Source organism: Eretmochelys imbricata, chromosome 10, assembly GCF_965152235.1.
Source record: "Eretmochelys imbricata isolate rEreImb1 chromosome 10, rEreImb1.hap1, whole genome shotgun sequence".
NCBI classification, from domain to species: Eukaryota; Metazoa; Chordata; order Testudines; family Cheloniidae; genus Eretmochelys; species Eretmochelys imbricata.
In genome coordinates this window covers 50,662,506-50,676,909 of record NC_135581.1, presented here as the reverse complement: position 1 = coordinate 50,676,909, position 14,404 = coordinate 50,662,506, and the positions used below count along the sequence as shown (strand labels likewise).

Sequence of the window (14,404 nt, the reverse complement as noted above, 5' to 3'; positions counted from 1 at the left end):
GAAGAGTTTCATGTAAATTGCAGAGAGGTATTAATAAGGTGTTTCTTTTGTGAAAATTACAACATTCTGTCCTTTGATATTAATGGTATATGGTAGTGGCTGCAGTGTTGGGGAATTAGATATTTCTCTTTTTGTTTCTATTTGGATCTGGTGTCATGCTGACTTTCATACTGGTTGGAATTACTTCATATTTAGTATTTATAAAAGTTATTTTGTAAACATTTTCAATATAGTTGCTTGTTACTTCACAACACATTTAATCTGTGGAGTAACTTTCTAGGTTGTACAGAGTATATAATTACACTCACAAACAGGAGAAAAAAATGCACATTGCCATTTTCTGGCCTTCAATTTACAGGTACATGTGATTGAAAAGATTCTAACTTATCTCCTTTGTGTATATAGTTACATGTAATCAGACATTAACTTGTCTTCCTTTGTTGTTACAGTTCATTTCAAAAGTAGACGTCTAATAAGGTATCTGATTTGACCTGTGGTATGACTCAACTTTTATCTTTCCTAGTATTAAGGTGCATCAGCACCCTAGCCCATTGCCTGTGAGTGGTGACACAGAACATGTTTTGGATCTCCTCTCACATTCATATTTTCTTCATTGCTTCTGCTTACAGTTGCAGTGCACACATTGTTTAGTTACTGTAGTCATGTTGTATGAAAATGAGAGCAACAGTATGGACTGGATACCTGGTTCTAACCTCCTTGCTGCTAATGTTTATTTCCCCTCTTGCTTCAATACAAAAATGAAAATTATGCTGTATTTACAGTTGAGCTGATTGTCAGGTTCTAATACAACAGGGCCCCAACCCTGATTTAAGTAACATTTTTTGTAAAATGGAGAAAAGCTTTCAGTCACTTCCATAATTTTTATGTATTACATAAAGACAAAATCGCTCACACCACAATTATTGGGCTCTACAGTTCATCCTCAAATTGCTGCTCTAAGCGTTTTAAAACCAAATAATTTCTAATAGATCCCCTACTCCTGGGTCTGTGCTTCTGTGAATTACTGGGGGTCTGAGTGCACCAAACAGTAGCTAATGTTACTCTACACAGAGTATCATGCAACCAGAATAACAAATACGTTTTGAAACTACATAATTCTGTTTATTTTTTCAAAAATTTTATATAACTACTTCCACATTTCCATGAAATTTCCAATTTTGCATTAGAACAATTCACATTTTTACCAAGCGCCTTCCCCGACCCTTTTAGTATACTATATTTATATTCATGCTCCTGTTTAAGTATCTCTACAGTTACTGGTAAAAACATATGGGATGTATGTATGAGAAGCAGTTCTACTACACTTTACAGGAAAATTTTATATCTACCTACCTTTTATTTAAGTACTTGTCTATAGCATGTGAAACAAAATTATCCTGTAATATCTTAATTCCTTCATGTGAGCTGTTTGTGTGTGCACGCGCGTGTGTAATGATATTATTAGGTCTGAATAACTTGACATTTTGCTAGCAATTTTGTTCCGTTTCCAAAATGGGAGGTGAGCAGAATCATGCAATGGCCACTTTGCTACCTTAACATAATATCCAGCTATAAATGAGTTGGCCTTGTTCTAAAGTAACTTACCCACTACTTGTTCCCCTCAAAACCTGGCATAATAATGGGTACATCATATACCAACAAGTTGCATATTAGTACAGCAATTCAAGAGCTACAGTTTCTAAATGGCTATATACTGGAGTGGATTTATGGCACTAGTTGTGATCTTGCTCCCAGAAGAATTGTACTGAAGCATGTTGCATCCTGGAGGATATAGCACTGGACATGAGTGTTGGAAGTAGGTCAGGTAACCTAAATTCTTCAGCCTTTTGACAGTTCTCTAAACATTCCTGTGGAAATGCTGTGATTTCCAATTTCTGTTGGACATGTCCATATCATAAATGCTTTTAAACAAACACTTCTGTGAATTTTTATACACTACCTTCCTTTTCCCCAGCTCTTGTAAGGGATATCTGGCAATAGTCTGGAGAATATTACCTTCAGATTGGCTGTCATTACATTTTTAAAATCAGTTAAAGCTTTTCACATTTATAATGAAGCTTTGCTGGGTGAAGCTTAATGAGTCTACAGACATCTTTTATTCTACTAATAAAGCAGTATATACAGAAGCAGCTAAAGTAACAAAAAAGAGCATAAAATGTTTGGTCAGCAAACAACTTTCTTTTACAACAGAGTATTTTGAATTCCTACATTTCATCTCCAGCCATCAATGGTTGTAAAAACAATCCCGCTGTTCCTAGAATACATACCAGAATAAAAACCCACAGAAAAATGCGATCAATTACCATGGCAACATACTTCCAATCATCCTGAATCTGAAAAATATAAACACAGACAAATAAGACAGGAAGCAGGCATGTTCTGATAAAGGTAAAGTTTACTAATCATTAAATTGGTTGGTAATATCAGAACTTCTTTCTGTGTTCAGCAAAAATGTACATGGGAGCTCCTCCATGTACAGAATGTTTCCTCTTTCATATGACCACAACTTCGAACCTGGCTTTTGAGGCAGCAGAAATTCATCCACCATTCATCCAAAAACATTCAGGCCAAAAACAGTGCAGAATTAACTTACTATCTCTTCATCCCCCAAATGGTTTGATTCATTATGGCTGAAACTTGCTTTGCATGAGTTGCAGAAGCTATCTTTCTAAATTAATTCCAACTTCGTAACACTATTTTAAGATAATAGAACTGACCCTTTCACTAAACACACAGGGGACATATGGCCCCTCTTCCATGGGGACAGAAATTTGAAGGTGAAAGAGACTTTATAGAGGGAACTCTTTCAAAAGTCACTTGGGCACCTATGTATCTAAGTCCTATTGAAACGCACCATTCCTGTTGAAGGGGTAAGTGCATGGGCGGATGCAACTTAATTAATCTGTCAATGACTTTAAAAGCATCTCTTGACATTTCTTACAGTTTTTAATACTGTATTAGAAAGCAAGATGCTTATGTATGATGTAAAAACTTTTCTCCTTCATATACTGTATCAAGACTGGAAAAAAAGCTTTCCAGCAGGAGTGGTTTTTACATTGAATGATTATGTTGATAACAAGAAATAAAATGATAAATAGCTTTGAAATAATGCATAAACTTAAGTTAATGTTGGAAATAAATGTTAAATAAGTATCCTAAGTAAAGCTAAGCTTAATAAATTTCAGTCTTTACTTCAGCTTTCCTAGATGAACACAGTATATGTGCATACTTCATTCTTGAATGCTATTATGAAAAATAAGAACAATGCATTTTACTTTTGATGTAGAAAATAGATTTTTCTAGAAAAGAACTATAATTCTTAAAGCTGAGGGAGATCAAAAGAGCATATAGAACACATGAATCCTGAATAAGGCCCAGATTCAACAAAATACTTAGCACCAAACTTAATTTAAGCAGGTGCTTGAGTGCTTTGCTGAACATGACCTACAGGTGGTAAAGATAATGATAGAGTGGCTGCATATGAGTTACTTGTATCTGCTCTCTGTATGACTGAGAAGTAGTGATAACCATCAGAAGCTCTCCTGGCTTTTGAAACAGAAAAATTGAGTGAATTTAGCACTTAAGAAAAATGCCAAATTGAGAGCCCTGAACTTCGCTGTTTTGTATTTATCCACAGAAGCAGTTCAGCATGAGAATTATTATCAGGGAAAGCCTCACTACAGGTAAGTAAATATTTATTTTACGGCAGTGGTGACTTGCCCAAGGGCACACAGTGAGCTAACTGCGGTGCTAGGATTTCCCAAGCTCTCATTCTGACTGCAAATCTTGTGCTTGTTACTCCCTCCAAAAGAGTTAATGTAATTGATTCCACTTTAGCAGATGGGTTGGCATTGGCAGTAAAAGGAGTTCAGTGCAACACTGTTTCTCCCCAATATGAATTTCACTCCACTGATTGATTCATGGCCCCATACACCTGTAATGTAAACAATGTGGGTTATTTGTATCAAGAAATTGTGAGTTGTTCTGCAATGTTTTTATGAAAGGCAGCTGGGATGTTTACTACTACCAAAAAAAAAACCACACTCCGACACTCATGGTAAATAATGCCTGTAACCTCAGTAACTAATGCTGAAAGTTGTTCTTACCTCTTTGGCTTCATTCTGCATTTTCATATTCTCTGCAATATATTTGACACTTTCAATTGCATCTCTCATTTCTGGTGACAAAACTGAAAACGAAAGTGGAGCATCTACCGATTCATAGCTTGTACTCCTTGTAAGATTGCCACTGAAGTCAGAAAACTTTATTCGTTGACACCAACAACAGCTGCATGTTATATCTTGACATATGAAGCCATCTTTGCAGCATTTGGTTTCAGAGCTGCTGAAGCAATTTAAGTCTGAGAGCTCAGCACTGTAAAGTGGCTTTGGCTTCTGATTCTTCTCTCTATCACGGGCAGGCCTGGTCATAAACATGATCTTGGGAAGTAAGTTCAAGAAAACGGTCTTCACCCACTCAGGCATTGTGTGTGTCTTGGGTGTTCTATAGTGCACATTAAGTACAAACACAGTAATGACAATGGAAAGAGTTACAAATATCATGGTGAAGAGGAGGTATTCTCCAATAAGTGGGATCACCAAAGAGGTAGAGGGGATGGTCTCTGTGATCACTAGGAGAAATACAGTTAAGGATAAAAGGACTGATATGCATAGTGTCACCTTCTCACCACAGTCTGAAGGCAAGTAGAACACCAAAACAGTTAAGAAAGAAATCAACAGACATGGGATAATCATGTTGATAGTATAAAATAAAGGCAGGCGCCTAATATAAAGAGAATAGGTGATATCTGGATATACCTCTTCACAACAGTTGTACTTAATGTCATGTTTATATCCAGGAGCTTTAATAATAACCCATTCTCCACTCTCCCAGTAGTCTTGGAGGTTCATTGTAGAGCCAATTAAAACTAAGTCAATTTTAACTTTATCATAAGACCAGGAACCAAACTTCATGGTGCAGTTTTGATAGTCAAATGGAAAGTAGGTCACATCTATTTTACATGAACTTTTAAAAATAGCTGGAGGTATCCAGGTCACTTCTCCTGTGTATTTCAAAAAGGCCTTTGTCTTGTCATCAACTTGGAAGTTCCCAACTGCACTGTAAAAAATAAACCAGGGTGGAAAAAAAAGATAGGCATTTCAACTAATCAAATCACTTTCATATAAGAAAAGGTTAAGAACATAGGTTTATGTATATACAGTGACTCTGGATTCATGCACTGTAAGTGAGCAAATGCACACTTCAGCATTCCAGCAGTAATGTTAACTGTGCTAAATTGCATATGTAGTACTAGATCCATGGCTGATGTAAATAAGCGTAGTTCCATTGTCATCAGTGGAGCTACATGGACTTACAACTGCTGAAGATCAAGATGGTAGTATTTTCTACTCCTGTAACCTGGCTAAATGTGATCCATACCCAAGGCAGCAAACTTGAGCTCTTTTGTGTCAGAACAAAGTGATGGACAAGCTGATCTTCCTTACTGTGCTTGGTTCTCTCTCTCTCTCTCTCTCTCCTCTCCATCCCCCCAGTACCTTGCAGTATCACTCCTCTAAGAAAGCAGGAATTCAGGGCTCCTACCGCAGCTTGTCACTATGGATGCATGGATCAGAGCAGGGCCATCTCTCCACCCTGTTCACAATCACATAACATCCCTGGGGCAACTTCAGCTGTTGTTTACATGGAAAAGTAAGACTGGGAAAGCATTTTTAGCTATTTATGTGATTAGAAAACTGTAGAAGAGAAGAGGGCAGCACCACGTGACCAGCCAGCTCTTCATGGACCTACCAGCATGTGCTGTACAGACCACAGTTTGGGAACTCCTGTATTGGAGAGTATTTCAAGCATGTTTCACTGAGGCCAGCTTCCTTACATAGTGTATAGCCAACGTATCATCTCAGTAACACATTTGGTCTCCTATTGACGTGCTGGAAGCAAAAGTCCTAAGTGTGTACCAACCCTGGGGCTTTTATATAATTATATTTAATGCTGTGTTGATGTCAGATGGGTAGCAATTTTAACTGCAAAAATGTCTGGATCTAATACTCCCTTTCAATGAAAGGTCTGAATTACTGAAGAGTTTCTCATCTGTAAATGAGAGGAAAGTTGTGTGGCAGAACTATCTGCTCCTTCTTACTGCCAGCCTTGCATATAGTTCCAAAAACAATTATAGAAAGAGTGGGGAGTAGAAGGAGCACAGGGATGCAGAGTCTAAAGTTTCCTGTCTGTTTCTCTTATTAAAATGTGTGTTTTCAATTTTTAATACTTATTAGCTCAACAGACTCCAAAAGTATTGATGTTCAACAGAAGCAGTGATTGGGGGGTAGCTCTACTAGAGAAGTAACAGTTTGCAATATATACCGTAGTTGCTGTGTATTGCTACCCAGGTTTCATCAAAATCTTAAGTCTTTTGTAATAGTCATGGGAATGCTCAATTTTTTTTAAAATGCATGATACAAAACCAAAACAAATTAAGAGTAAAGGCACTCGATATGGCATAGTCTTACTTGTTATATAAGACAATGTCTGGCTTCCAGATCCTATCAGCTGGAACTCGAATAAACTCAACACCTCCATATTCCTCTGGATTCCACTTAAGTTTGTAATCATTCCAGATCTAATCACAGAAGAAACCAAACTTCATTAGAATTACAAAAAGACCCATCTCGAATTGTGGACTACTGCCCCTTCTTTCCATTAAAACAAAGTGCTGTAATGTCACTTTTATAAAGTTGGTGTTTTTTTTTCAGAATCTCTGACTAGATGTATCACCTTTTAAGACCATGTTATTTATTTGTATTCATTAGCACATACATTGGGAACCCATTGTGCCAGGTGCTGTATACATGCAAGAGAAAGCTCCTACCCCAAAGAGCATACATTTTAAATAGACAAGATGGACCAAGGGTGACATGGGAAACAGTCCCAATTAAGTAAAGTGATTTGACCAAAGTCACACAGCAGATCAGTTGCAGAGCTAGGAATACATCTCAGGTCTCCTAATGCCCAATCCCAGTTCCCTTTACACTAGACCAGGCTGCCTCCTCTTCCTCTCAGCCCCCAATTATATTAGAATGTAATTGCTCCTGATATTTTCATGCTATGATCACCACTCATAAGGTAAAGCAATCTTACAATATCTCTAGAGCAACCAGAGAGATTTCTGAGATTGTAAACTAGCTCCACGCCAGATCCCTCCAGCTAAGGCAGCACAGGAGGGTAGGGCTTGGTTAATGCTTGAATAGGAGATATCAAAGGAATGCCAAAGTACAGAAAAAGTGATAATTCAATAGGTGACACAGTTCCCTCTGAGTCACAATGTGGTGAAGTAATATCTTTTATTGGACCAACTTCTGTTTTGGAGAGAGAAGGTTTCAAGTTTACACAGAGCTCTTCTTCAGCTCTGGGAAACTAAGGCTATGTCTACACTGCACTTCCATTGGTAAAACTTATGTCATCAGGGCTGTGAAACTCCCTCCCCTCACCCCCCAACTGACAAAAGCGCCGGTGTGGACACTGCTTTGTCGGTGGGAGAGCGTCTCATTGGGGGTAACTTTATTTTGCTGGCAGGAGAGTTCTCGCCTGCTGACAAAGAGCGGCCACCCTGTATACCTTGCAGCAGCACAGCTGTGCCACTGTAAGGTGCGCAGTGTGGACACAGCCACATTACAGACCTTGCAGTGGTGTGCCGCCACAAGGTCTCCCGTATAGCTGCTCTATGCCAGCAGGGAGAGCTCTCCGGTTGGCATAATTAAATCCCCCCCTAAAAAGCGGCAGTAGCTATGTGGGTGGGGAATGCTCTCTCACCGACATAACGCTGTCCACACCTGTGCTTCTGTCGGTGAAATATATGTCATTCAGGGGAGTGTTTTTTCACACCCGAGTGACATAAGTTTTACCAACAAAAGTGATACTGTAGATATAGTCTGAGTAAGTTTCCCAGAGCTGAAGAAGAGCTCTGTGTAAGTTCAAAAGCTTGTCTCTCACCAACAGAAGGGGTCCAATAAAAGATATGACCTCACCTACCTTGTGTCTCCAATATTCTAGGAGCAACACCGCTACTGCAACACTGCATACTACAAAACGAGTCAGTATTGAACAAAGAATCCAGGATATTTTAAGGAGTGTGGCAGATATCATTGTTTTGGTGAGACTCAAAAACAAAAATCTTGGTCAATTTGGTAATTAAAATGCCATGGTTCTTTTTCAGAGTCAGGGTGTTAATGCTGTTGTCCGGGACAAGGCCCCGGATAGGTACGTACATTGTCTCTACATAAAGTTCCATGTAGTTCCAGCTGGGTCAGATATTCTGTGTTTTTTGTCCTGTACTGTGGTGTTGCTGTATGGTGTTAAGCTATTACCATGTTCCATTCCAGGGGTGGCTGCATTTCAGTTGTGGGTGAGGTAATTCTTGGGTATAAATAGGTCTATAGAGTTAGTATGTTTGGGATCCTTCTGGATAAAGGATATCGTTAATGGGTCTGTGTTTTCAGTTTGGAAAGGTTAATACTGTAGTTAATGACCGATTTAATTGATTCATCGTGTGCCTGACATATTTCTGAACAGTATGACCAACAGTAGTTAACACCTTAATCAGCACATGTTCTACAGTACTGCTATTCCCTGAGAGACAGTATTCTACAATTCAGGGCACTAAAAAACCCTTAGGACTGGCAGAGATTATTCTTAGCAGTCTCCTATATTAGGTGGTTGTAGTGCTTTTAACCTTGCATAATAATATTGTACTGGGAATTCTATTCCTAATTCTGCCACTGACTTGCTGTGTGACCTTGTGCAGGTCATGCAGGTGTTCAGGCAGGATTTGACTCTAACTCCCATTGAAGTAAATATCTTCAAAGCCCAGGAACTGTAAGTGTGCCTGGACTCTCATGGGAAATACAAGAAAGGGGGTGGGGAAGGATCCTTTCTTTCCTCATTTCCCTCTGCCCCTGTCCAAAGGCCAAGCACAACCTGGCCTTGGGTTTGGTTCCATATTGGTCTCCAACAGGCATTTTGTTCACAGCCCATAACCAGGGCTGGATTAACTCTCCTGTGGGCCAGGGGCTATTAGGTTTTGTTGGGCACCTGGGGGTTTGGAGTGGGGAAGTGGGCTCAGGGTGGGGGCGGGGGATTGGGATACAGGAGGGGATGCAGCTCCAGCTGGGGGGTGGGCTCTGGGGTGGGGCCAGGGATGGACAGGGGGTGGGGTGCAGCAAGAGGTTCGGGGTATAGGCTCCAGGTGGGAGTTTGGGTGCAGGAGGGGGCTCAGGGCTGGGACAGGGGGTTGGGGTACAGGTGGAGGTGCAGGGTCTGGGAGGGAGGTTGGGTATAGGAGGGGGCTCCAGGCTGGGGTAGGGGGTTGGGGTGCAGGAGGGGATGCAGGCTCCTGGTTGGTGGTGCAGCAGGGCTAAGGCAGGATCCCTGCCTGCCCTGGCTCCGCGCTACTCTGCTCTGCTCCCCGAGGTGGCTGGCACATCCACTCCCAAAGCAGAGGAGCCAGGCCGCTCTGTGTGGTGCACACTGCCTGTGCCAACAGGCATCGCAGGCACTGCCCCCGCAGCTCCCATTGGCTACAGTACCTGGCCAATGGGAGCTGTGGAGCTGGTGCTGGGGGCAGCGCGCAGAGGTTCCCTGAACTCCCCTCACCTAGGGGCCACGGGGCACATCGGCCAGCCAGCGCTCGCGGCTCTAGCCCCGGGCGGGGGTGCCAAGGCTCGGGGACCAGCGTCCAGCCTGTGGCTCAGAGACTTGCTGTGAGCCAGATTAAAAGCAGCAGCGGGCCGCATCCGGCCTGTGGGGTCCCCATTAGCCCGAGGCCCTGGGCTGCAGCCCCTAAATCCCCTGCATTAATCCGACTCTACCCATAACAATAACCTGTAGTCCAGTTCAACAAAGATTATAGTGAGAAGAATTCCAAGCTAGGCTTGCAGAGGCCTCACAGAACTAAAGTGCACTAGCAGACATGCAGGGGGAAACTTGCACAGTGTCTGCACTGTGACTGGCTGTAGCCGGTGTAATTACGCTCCACAAGATGAGCTTCACAGAGTTTCGTAGGCCTCCTGTGCTGCTCCAGTGGGTTTTATCACAGGAGGCTGCATAATCATTCAAGGCAAATAAATAGCCAGCCACTAGGTGTCAGCAATGGATTAAGGTAAGTGTGGCCAACCCAAATCTCTGCACCAAAGCAGCATAGTACCCTACCAGGCCAGCACCTCTGATGCTGTGATCTTTCCTTTTCTTAAATGCAAGTCAAATCTATACAAATGCTGGCTAGGAAGAATGTCCCAGCAGCTTTGAGCATTGGCTTATTTAAGTTTTTGTTTACTTATGCTGAGGCATTTTTCTGTTGTGCTGTTTTTCATGACTGAAAGGACGTTTTATTTACTTTACATAATAGTCACACTTACGTAGTAGAAACAGTTTGTATTTAGCAAAATGTTTACCATTTTCCTCCTCTGTTCCTCCCAAAATATTCCTAGGTCAGTTTATCTAGCTGTAAAAGCGGCAGAGTCCTGTGGTACCTTATCGACTAACAGATGTATTTGAGCATAAGATTTAGCTGGTATTCCTTGCTTTTGACCTAAATATTCCTATTTACAAATCTTTAATGTTAGCAGTTTACATTTTTCATTAAAGAGATTGAATGGAAAAATGGGGATTCAGGATAACCTAATGGTTAGACCTTGGAACTCCTAGCATGGGACCTAATGGTTACAGGGAAGAACCCAGTGTAGTTGAATGGTGACAGCATGGAGGCAGCAGATCTGGATTCTGTTTTTTGGCAAAACCATTTAACCTTTTTGTTCAGTTCACCCAACTATAATATTGCAATAATAATGCTTTCCCACCTAGCTACAGTGCTTTGAAATGTCTGGATGAAAAGTAGTATATAAATGTAACGTGCAATGTCACTTTTATAGTAGTTAGCTAAATGTTGATATTAATGAGCATTACGCAAAGGATGGTCAATATAACATTTTGCTTTCCAAATTGCGGGTGGAGGACACAGCAAGAAACCTTACATATTGACATTAAAAGAAAAATTAACTGAGCTGATATTATCAGTGCTGGGATTATATTTACTCACATGTTTCAGCCACAACTTGGTCTCCATTATCTGGTTCACTTCATCCTGAAAAACAGAGCCATGTTGAAAAAGGAGTGGGCCTTTCTTTGGGCTAATAATGTAATACTTACTAGGTTCTGAAAGAAGCCTGTACTCACCACCTTCACCAGCTGTGACATGGATACCTCAAACTGAATGATGGCAGGGTCTGACACATTCTCCACTGGTCTGATAAACTGACTGTAGTTTGCAAACAAGGCTGCAAACAGTCTGTGCTCCACTTCTGAACAACTGCAACCTGAAAAGAGATTATGTTGGCTTCTGGTTTTGAAACAACCCACGAAGCTTCTTGTGGCCAAATGCTATTTCCTTTGAAAATTAAATAACCAGACATTAAATCTGCATGATGTTAATTTGGCATTCATTTAAGATGAAAATAGAAGAATAAAATGTAATGGTAGATGGAGATTTTCATATGTCTCTGCAAGTGGAGTTTAAAGGATAATTTAATAAAATCCTAGAAACTGGAGCTGAAAAAGCCCTTTTCCCTGGCTCACCTTGTCCCTCAACGCTACAAAAAGGAGTTGGGGTTGAGCAAAGTCAGAGAAAAAAATGTTCCTTACAAACTTAAGCCCATGAGGAGCTAAAACTACACTTTCTAATATGACCAGCTCCTGGGAAATTTTACTGTCCCAGGAGACTGAGGCTCATTATAGGATGGTTGCAATGATGCTAACAGCTTGCTCATTATAAATAAGGAAACAAGGATTAAAAATTGATTCACCATTTCAAAGGTATCAGAGTAACAGCCATGTTAGTCTGTCTTCGCAAAAAGAAAAGGAGTACTTGTGGCACCTTAGAGACTAACCAATTTATTTGAGCATGAGCTTTCGTGAGCTACAGCTCACTTCTGCAGTTTCCACGGTATGCATCCGATGAAGACATTATATACACACAGAGACCATGAAACAATACCTCCTCCCACCCCACTGTCCTGCTGGTAATAGGTAGTTCATTCTATTTGCAATTGTCCCTTTCTGATGCTGGTTTTGCTATCTGTGGTATCTTATGGCTATAAACTGAAGGTCTCAAAGCACAACTGGGAATCTTCTGTCCCTTAAACTATGCTTCCATTCTCATAGGCAACAGATAAACACTGTGGGAGGCAGATCCTGCCTGGAATTTAGTGGCCTTGTCCTAAAGAGACTCTCTACTGGTACTTGGATGTGATATGCCCAAATCCTTTCATTAAAAAAAATTAGATCTCTTCTCCATTTATGGATAATTTTATATTTCAACATGGCTGGTGAGACAAACTAACAGTTAGGGCTAAATTCTGCTTTCAGAAACACTTGTGTAAATCTGGAATAGCTACACAGAGTCTGTTGATCTTTTTAAAATATGACAGAATGACTGCATATAGATTTACATGCAGTTGCTAGGATATGTTTGAGAGGTTTTTTTCCCCAGTCCTACTAGGTTAGTATTTTCCAGCAAACAGAAGGGCAGCAGAAGTACTCATCTGCACAATAACTGATCTATAAAGTTTCAGAAACAAAATATCTACCTTCCGACCTATTCTGGAAGTTCTGCTGACATCCAGTCTGAGACTGGCACAATGTCAGACCACATACAGTTAAAAATCCCCACTCTCTACTCATTTTGAAGGCTATTTTTTTTTCAAGGGTAGTAAAGTCACTCAAATCAACACACCAGATTAAAATAGATAGCTTTATACTTTCCTATTTCTGGAAAATTAACTTTTTAGCCAGTAGACTTGCTTTAATCATTTAGTGATATCTCACCTATAATTATTAGCAAGTCAGGAGTCCCCTGGATTAAATATGCCTGAGTCCTTTATGTAGGTGGGTTTTAAGATTCATATTCAGCCTCTTGCCAGCTCCTTCCCAAATGCTGTTGACCAACTTACATTTCCATAACATGTGAATTAAATCTCTGTGTTTACCACACATCCAGCATCCATCACATTGTAGACAATAACTACGTATATATAAACCAGTGTTTCAACATTTTGGTTAAAGTTGCTGTCATCTCAGAGCACCAGTAATAGCAAGAAGGAGATCTTTGTTCTGCAGAGATAAGGTGCACTGTTCAGAGCCACCTCTAAGGCTATCTCAAGCAGCTGTTTGGCATCACCTATTTCTGCTGATGCCCCAGTACTTTAGAGCACGTATCCACAGTGAGCTAAACCTTAAAACCACATTGAAGTTTTTGATTAAAGTTTAAATGGCTTTGTGGGATCATGGGACCCATTTGGCATGCCAAATCAGGGCTGCTATTTGTTACGAGTTCATAAGGTGAGATTTTAAAATTGTTTAACAAAAGAAGCTGGGATTCATACGAATCCTGCAGCATGCCACTTATTAGTGCTGAACCTAAGTCCAGACCAATTAAAAACAATTGTACAAAGCCATAACCCATCCTCTTTCTACCCCCTCCTTTTAAAAAAAAAATTCAAGGACCACTCACCTTTAAAGAAAAAGAAGGCAGCAGCAGCAGCTAGAAATAGAGCGAATGTGCTCTCCATGGCGTTGTGAATTACTGTCATCAACAGAGACTGCTGGCGACAAGCTCAGTTGCTAGGATTGCACAGGCATGGGAAATACAGACAGCTCCAATCTTCCAATGTATAAAATCCTTGTATAAGGCAGACTGCAGGACCCTGAAGAACAGTTCTGCACCATGGAGATCCCATTAGCAAGATGTGCTGCCCCCCTTTTCAGCTGTTCATATTGTCATAAACAGAGAGCACTGGAAACACAAAATAAATCGTAGACCAAATAGATGTAGTTACTGTAGGCAAGAAGCAATCATCGATTCATCGGGCAACAAGGGTAGGCAAGAGGCCATTAGTGGATGCATAAATGAGCCCAGTAATTGGATAATGCTAAGAGTTTTTCCAATCAGCTCCTTTACAGGATATGAATCTTTATAGGAACTTTGTGCCAAGCCATTAGAACAGGTTTAATTAATAAAAATCTTATAACTGAACTGTGCTGAAATGGATATTGACATTAGAGATACTCAAATTATCAGTAAACTGAGCCCAAGAGACCAAAACCGCCAGAAGGTGGGTGAAGTAATATCTTTTATTGAACCAACTTCTGTGGGTGAGGGAGACAAGCTTTCAAGCTTACACAGAGCTCTTCTTCAGGTGCACAGTTAATTAACTGACACAGATAAAAATGTGTACCTGTTTGAGGCTTTGTAGTGAGGAGAGCCCCAATCCTGTAGGCATGTGTGAAAGTATTTACTACTTCATCCTGATGTTGCATT

General features: G+C 40.6%; 1 protein-coding gene across 1 annotated transcript; it reads right to left on the bottom strand.

Annotated features, from left to right (window-relative positions):
• Positions 1–2,225: 2,225 nt before the first annotated feature.
• On the bottom strand, positions 2,226–13,676 carry CHRNA3 (cholinergic receptor nicotinic alpha 3 subunit). The gene is made up of 6 exons (XM_077828057.1): positions 13,598–13,676; positions 11,266–11,405; positions 11,129–11,173; positions 6,549–6,658; positions 4,128–5,139; positions 2,226–2,354 (listed from the first exon to the last, which is right to left on the bottom strand). Exons 1-6 carry the CDS (start codon positions 13,674–13,676, stop codon positions 2,226–2,228), a joined length of 1,515 nt encoding a protein of 504 aa, XP_077684183.1.
• Between the last annotated feature and the right edge of the window lie 728 nt (positions 13,677–14,404).

Coding starts and splice junctions, on each gene's coding strand:
- CHRNA3 (XM_077828057.1), bottom strand. CDS start 13,676: ATGACAGTAATTCACAACGCCATGGAGAGCACATTCGCTCTATTTCTA. Junction 5,140..6,548: donor GACATTGTCTTATATAACAA/GTAAGACTATGC, acceptor TATTTTTTACAG/TGCAGTTGGGAACTTCCAAG. Junction 2,355..4,127: donor TGCAGAATGAAGCCAAAGAG/GTAAGAACAACT, acceptor TATATTTTTCAG/ATTCAGGATGATTGGAAGTA.